The following is a 6,643-nucleotide window of genomic DNA, read 5'->3' as shown; positions in this document are numbered from 1 at the left end:
TCTCGCCTCCCAGGCCTCCCGCCCGCCATGCAGAAGGTGATGTTCAAGGGGCTTCTGCCGGAGGAGAAGACCTTGCGGGAAATCAAAGTGACGAACGGAGCGAAGATCATGGTCGTCGGCTCCACCATCAACGACGTTCTCGCGGTAAATACACCCAAAGAAGCTGCTCAACAGGAGGTCAAAGCCGAAGAGAATAAGAAGGAGCCGCTCTGCAGACAAAAGGTTATTGGTGCCTCTGTAATTCCTGGTGTGGGGGAGCTGTAGGCTCCGCACGGTTCCCTCGTAATGCTCCGCGGTCGCCCTTGGGTCCCGTTCCTCCTCAAAGCGGGACGGGGTTTCTTTTCTCACAGCTGAGCGGTAGAAGAAGGGCTCTGAGCAGAGGAGTTGTAGCAGCAGAAAAGCGTTTAGCCCAGCAGAGGCTGGGGCCTTGCGAGACATCGCTTGTGCTGGTGCCAGGTACAGCCTAGCATTTCAGACAAGAAATGGTAAATAATAGAAACATTTCATGGTTGTTAGCTCAAAACGCAGTCGAAATTAGTTGCGTCTAAAAAGCAGCTGCTATTTGTCAGCAAAATTAATCTGATCTCCAAAAATTGCCTTTTGAAATGAACACCAGGAGAGCAGCTCCCTCAGCTGTCCCAGCACTGAAGGGAACGTGGATGTTCTCCGAGTGCCACCTCTGAATGGGTGGTGGAGTCCAGGTCGGTGACCTTGGTTTGGCGGCAGCTCTGCGGTGTCATGGGGCTGGTGAAGGGTTTTCAGCTCAGGGCATTACCAGCCCCGTACCTTGCTCAAAAAAAAAAATAATTAAAAATTAAGTAGCACATTGTTGAACTGCAACCTTTATGAAACATGCTCTTGTTTTTCTATAATTTATCATGGTTCACATTCACTCTAAGTTCTGTGATTGTTTAAAGGTACTCAGGAACTTACAAGCTGTGAGCATGACTTTTGTAGTTACTGCTGCTCTAATCCGTGCTGGTTTGTTGCCGTCTGTTGCACCGTCAGGTGTGGGAGGGTTTTCTGCTGCTCACGGGGTATAACACTTGACTCTTAAAACTGTCTTGCCAAAAGCCACCGATGTGATTCAGCATGTATGATGTGAAAGTGGGACTTGTGTGGATGTATGTGTTTATTCTGGAAGGGATGTTACCCTCTGCATTATGTTGAGGTTTTATTAATTTATACGATTTCTTTAGGCTGTCGTAGCGAGTGCTCGGTTAACTTTGGAAATTAACAATTTCCTGTGTGATGACTTTGAGTGGTCCTTACCTGTCTCTCAGTGATGTTGGGGTATGGATGCAGCTGGAAGTAAAGCAAAAAGCTCTGCTGTGTTTCTCTAAATTCTAAATTCTGTGGGTTTGTTCTTTGTTTGTTTTTTTTTTAAATTGTAGCAACACAGAAAAGTATTGGATAAAGGAAAACCTGATGATGTGATGCCTTCTGTTAAAGGTGTTCAGGTAAGCAAATAAGTGCTTGAGACTTTGTTGTAATCAGGAGAGAGAAGCTTTTTTTGTGGTTTGAGACCTTTCTTTGCCACTTCAGTCATTCTTTCCTGTCTTAGAAGAAAACTGGAAAGATGGATGGTCCTTAGGCAGTACAGAGGATGTGTCTTTGCTCGTTGAAGTCCTTCGCTGTCACTCACTGTGTTGCCTCTTTGTAGGAACGCCTGCCAACAGTGCCCTTGTCTGGCATGTACAACAAGTCAGGGGGAAAAGTAAGATTGACCTTTAAACTTGAGCAAGACCAGCTCTGGATTGGTACAAAAGGTGAGCAGCTCTGAAATTCTGACATGAATAATGGGTAATTGGGCTGTAAGTTAATTGTGTGACCCAGAAGGAGCTTCTGGTGTGACTAAATTGTGTTTAGAGAGTAATATTGGTGTGGTGATACTTCTCAAATGCCATTCTCCCAGATCATTGAATATTACTTGATGTTTTGCTTCTGTTTCTTGAGTTCAGCTGTGCCTGCTATTCATAGCTCCAAATGTAAATTACTGCATTTGGCATTTCTAGCATATCTCAAAAGCACTCTGTAAGCACTGGGTTGGTGCCAACATCACGTTTAGAGGCTCAATAGCTTGGCTGAGACTCGGAAGGGAATCTTAGGACCGGCGTTAAATCTCGGAGTGCTGGCCTCCCCGTCGTTATCTGTCCTTCCAACCAAAATTAGTCGGGTGTCTTGTTTCAGTGATGTACAGCTGCAGAAACTCCGGTATGCGTGGCCGTGCAGGGGTGTCAGTTTACTGTCTCGAGCGGTGCCGGGGGAGCTGGGAGCGCTGTGGTGATAACGTGCTCTGCGGAGGATGTCCCAGATAACTCCTGCCTCCGAGGGGAACTCTGCATCTTTGGGCTGACCGGAGTGGGGCAATGTCAGAGCCATGAGCACGAGAACTAGAAGTTGCTTGCTGGACACTTGCTTGCTGTGTCCGTAAAGTAACCTCATCGGATGGTGACGTTAGCTTTGGATGGCACATCTGGCCACCATGTTATTCCTAAAATAAGCAGAAATCTTGGAAGTTTTGATCTTTCCTTTATAGGACAGGCTTGGCCATGAAGGTTTTTTTGGCTTTAAAACCTCTGTTGGCACCAGCTGCTGTGATTTTTCTCCTGGGCCAAACGATGCAGTGAGACATTGGGGTTTTTTCCTTTATAGGTTGGGCCGGAAGGTCTTAGTTACTGGTAATGTGTTCTAAATACATGCTTAGTATTGAGGTAATTAATCCTCTTCCCTCATCTTCTAGACGAGTTTCAAGTTCAGTATTTCTGAAGTGTTCTAGATGAGTGTTTCTTAGGCTGCGAAATTTGATTCTTCTCGTAGTCATCTGTCTTTCATGTAACCTGTTTCCCTACTTCCCCAAATGAGCAGCAGCTTCCTTCCTCTAGGGGAGGGTTGTAATTGCTGGCTGTGGTTGGGAAAAACTCCTTCCTGCTCTGAGAAATTCATGGCAGATGCCAGCTAGTGAGGGCCACGATCAAACCAGCTGGGTCTTGACACAGTTTTTCACTTGCTAGCCCGGGGAAGTTGAAGCTGATTCTTCCCCCACACAACCTCCCTGCGCTTTGCAGATCGCTTTGTACCGAAAGATTTGGTGCAGGCAGGTGTTTCTCAGTTGCTCTGTGTTGTTTTCATAGAGGCCCTGATAACAGGGACTTGTCTGTTGTTGAGATACTGTGAAGAGTAGTTGGCTTGTGGGACGCTAACCAAGTGCCAAGCGAGGTTTTACTCAGTGAATGAATGTCGTGAGTCTGAGTAGGGTAGTTGCGAGTCGGCTTAGTTGCAGCACTGATGGAAAGAGCATTTGCCCTTGCTTCATGAGGTGTGTCTCCCTGGGTGCCTTTTATTAGGTAGGTGCTTTTTTTGGTCTCACACAAATGTAGTTAGGTATTTCTAAGGAGCTTGTAGTTGAGTTTCTCCTTTGTATAGTGTTTGTGGTCTCCTCTGTCGTACGTTCAAGAAGATAATTTTAGGCTGAGACTTGGAGCTGGAATGGAGAGGAAGGATCTTGGAGTTAAATACCCAGAAAGAAGCAAGAACAGAACTGAAACAGAAAAGGTCTGCCATGAGCCATAAGCTTTGTCATTCTTGTTGGTTCCTCTGGCTGGCTGACAGTAGTCTTTCATGTAATTGTCGTCATCTCTGGTTTTTCTGTTTCTCTTTCTGTTTCTTTCTCTGTTTACTCATAAACATTACCCTGTGCTTTCATAGTGACAGTAAAAGACTGCCTCAGGGTAAAACCAGGACCAGGCTTTCACAGAGTGGGGTAGCCTGTCTGCATTCGGCTCTCAGCCTTCTCCTTTCTGTAGAGCTCAGCGTAACCCTCGAACGTGCTCGCACCTGGGCCGGCTTTCACTGGAGCGAGTAATCCTGCTGCTCCAAGGGAGTTCCTGATGGAGAAACTGCAAGAGAGGAGATTTAGATTAGATGTAAGGAAAAAATTCTTCCACATGAGAGTGGTGAGGCACTGGCTCAGGTGGCCCAAGGAGGGTGTGGATGCCCCATCCCTTGAAGTGCCCAAGGCCAGTTTGGACGGGGCTTGGAGCAACCTGGGCTGGTGGGAGAGAGGTGTCCCTCCCCACAGCAGGAGGTTGGAACGAGATCATCTTCAAGGTCCCTTCCAGCCTTGACCATCCTATGGTTCTATGAAACTTTAAATAAAGCCAGGCTTTTCCCATCACCCAATTCAGGCCCGAATCGGGTACGCTGAAGTACCTCATGTGATACAGGGGTGTAAAAGGCGAGGAGCTGCGGGATCTGGGTTTGGATTCCTCTACAGGATACGCGTGCCAGTGGTGGGGTGCGGGGCCCTGTGGCTGTTCTCAGCAGCAGGTATCCAGGGCTTACCCGAGGAGGAGACTGCTGACTTGAGAAGCTTTTGGAAGTAATGGAGGTGGTATTTGAAATTAATGCAAAATCCTTACACACCAGAAATAATACTTGGATCAATTTTGATGTAGAGAGAACGGAAAAGTTACCCATGGGGTCCATTAAAAATGTGGTGAGTGAACCTATTGAAGGACACGAGGATTATCACATGATGGTAAGTAATGTCTCTGCTTTTAATAATATCCAGTGTAATTACTTCATGCAAACGCACAGAGGCAAAGCTTTTGGAAAAACAGGGCAGGCTGGAGGCGAGCAGGCGGGCAGCGTCCCGCGTCGTGGAAGACAGGAATGCGGACGCTGCTCTCGCAGTGTAAATATTTTGGATGGCACGTTGGCGCTCTGGCTCTTTGTGGAAATCTGGGTTGGCATCCCACAAACACGAAGTGCTTAAGCACCGTTTCATGTCTTCTGTCTTGTGGTGGTGTTAAACCAGTAAAAATACTCACAATACAGCTCGTGACTTTTTAACGTTAGTGGCGTTTTCCTGTATCTGGCTTGATTCCTGGTTTCTGGTGTATTTGTATAAACAGCAGGCCTTGCCGGAGGTTAACAAAGAAGTAGCGATTTGATGCTGTAATATTTTTTCCCGTATGTAATTTTCTGGCATTGGGTCTAGAAAAGTAACACATTTAAGAGTAGAGCTGTGCTAATTCTCCTGAATTTTTGGCCATTTCTTTTAATCTGTGGGGTTTTCTGAGGTCTTGATTTCCAAAGTACAGCGACTAGCTCGGAGTGTTGAGGTAAGTTCCTTATATGTCTGTTTTCTCCTTTAGGGGAAGGAAGGGGAAATGTTACACCCTAAAATTATTGTCTGTAGGAGGGCGCTGATCTAGTCTTTGCCCAAATACTTGATTTTTGATCACCATGTAAGAAAATATCCCCTTTGGAATATGCTGCAATGAACTCCTACCCTAGCGCAAGGGTGGAGGCTATTGGTGTGCCGTGGTGCTCCTCTCCTCCGTACACGAGCATAACCTGAGAACAGGACACAGCCTCTAAATACAAAACTCTATTAAACGTTACGACTGTGAAAACAGGGTCGTCGTCTCGTTTGGGTCCTGTTGGCTTCTCAGCTCTGCATCCCGGTCGTTCCTTTAGACACCTCGAGTTACGCTTCGGCTTCTGCCTTGCAGAATAACTCCCTGACGCTCTTGAAAGTGGCGAAGGCTTTTTGTTGCCACTCTGATGTCGTAAAAGGAACGAGCCCGTTAATTTGATTGGTACTTTGCAGTTGTTGCTCTGAGGAAGGCTTTTCTTAGTCGCTTGTCGAATCCCTGCAGCGTGGCAGCAGGCGCTGGAGGGAGGCAGTCGGTGTGCCAGCACGGGCTGGAGCCTCCCCTGCCCGCCGGCGCGAGCTGTTCCCTGTCCCCTGTGTAAACGTTGTCGTTTTTAACTTTGCAGGCGTTTCAGCTGGGCCCAACAGAAGCGTCTTACTACTGGGTCTATTGGGTACCAACTCAATATGTTGATGCAATCAAAGACACGGTGCTGGGCAAGTGGCAGTATTTTTGAAAGCACGCTCACCTCTGGCACAGGAAAATGACACAAAGCTAAGGACACTGCTGGGAGAGGCCTCCAACATCCCTGGATGTGATAGTCCTGGAACTTATTAATAAAATGTGCTAAATGAGGCATTGATGGAAGCCAGAGGTGATGTTCTTTCACCATTAGTTTACTTTTAACTTAAAAATTTCACCATCCCTTTTCTGCAGCCAGCTTCAACCATATTTAAAGCAAATACGGTGGAAATCAATAAATCTTAATTCACAAAGTATTGTGTGTAATACACTTAAATCTGCTGAGAGTTGATCTTCCAATTAAGTTTTAAGAAAGAAAATATTACAATGTATTATCGAGGATTTTTTACGTGGTTTGAACAAAAACAAGTATTTTCATAATCTTTCAGTTACAAGCGTTAGGCTCAACTTAGTTACTTGGTTGTGACTGAGAATTTCAGAACCAGTTTTTTAAAAATAAACTTTAAACAGTATGCAAAACGGATGTTTAGTAAGCCATATTCTGCTGGCCCTTTCGTTTCAGGTTTCACTCTGGTAGCAAAAACTAACTTTTTATGTGTTGGGTGTTTTTTTACCCAAAGATGCCCTGCTATTTTTTTTTCCCCATTATTTTATTTTCTTGCCTTGTTTTTCAATACTGGAAGCTCCGGGCCGGCGCTCTGCACAGCACGCTTGGAGGGGACGCGTGCCGTGGTGGGTGCGTTGTCCCAGCTGGGGCCCAGCGCTGCCCCCCGGCCCCT

General features: G+C 46.3%; 1 protein-coding gene across 1 annotated transcript; it reads left to right on the top strand.

The window, feature by feature from the left end:
* The first annotated feature begins 7 nt into the window (after positions 1-7).
* UBFD1 (ubiquitin family domain containing 1) lies at positions 8-6,383 on the top strand. Its single transcript, XM_009868105.1, has 5 exons — positions 8-222; positions 1,395-1,460; positions 1,664-1,769; positions 4,458-4,540; positions 5,788-6,383. The coding sequence occupies exons 1-5, from the start codon at positions 28-30 to the stop codon at positions 5,896-5,898; spliced, it is 561 nt and encodes a 186-aa protein (XP_009866407.1). The 5' UTR covers positions 8-27; the 3' UTR covers positions 5,899-6,383.
* The last annotated feature ends 260 nt before the right edge of the window (positions 6,384-6,643 follow it).

This window comes from Apaloderma vittatum, unplaced genomic scaffold (assembly GCF_000703405.1).
Source record: "Apaloderma vittatum isolate BGI_N311 unplaced genomic scaffold, ASM70340v1 scaffold37940, whole genome shotgun sequence".
Lineage (NCBI taxonomy): Eukaryota > Metazoa > Chordata > Aves > Trogoniformes > Trogonidae > Apaloderma > Apaloderma vittatum.
This window is presented reverse-complemented; position numbering and strand designations above follow the sequence as displayed.

Excerpts from the sequence above, each read along its gene's own strand:
- UBFD1 (XM_009868105.1), top strand. The coding sequence starts at position 28 with ATGCAGAAGGTGATGTTCAAGGGGCTTCTGCCGGAGGAGAAGACCTTG. Across the intron at positions 1,461-1,663 it reads CTTCTGTTAAAGGTGTTCAG|GAACGCCTGCCAACAGTGCC; the intron begins GTAAGCAAATAA and ends GCCTCTTTGTAG. Across the intron at positions 1,770-4,457 it reads GCTCTGGATTGGTACAAAAG|AGAGAACGGAAAAGTTACCC; the intron begins GTGAGCAGCTCT and ends ATTTTGATGTAG.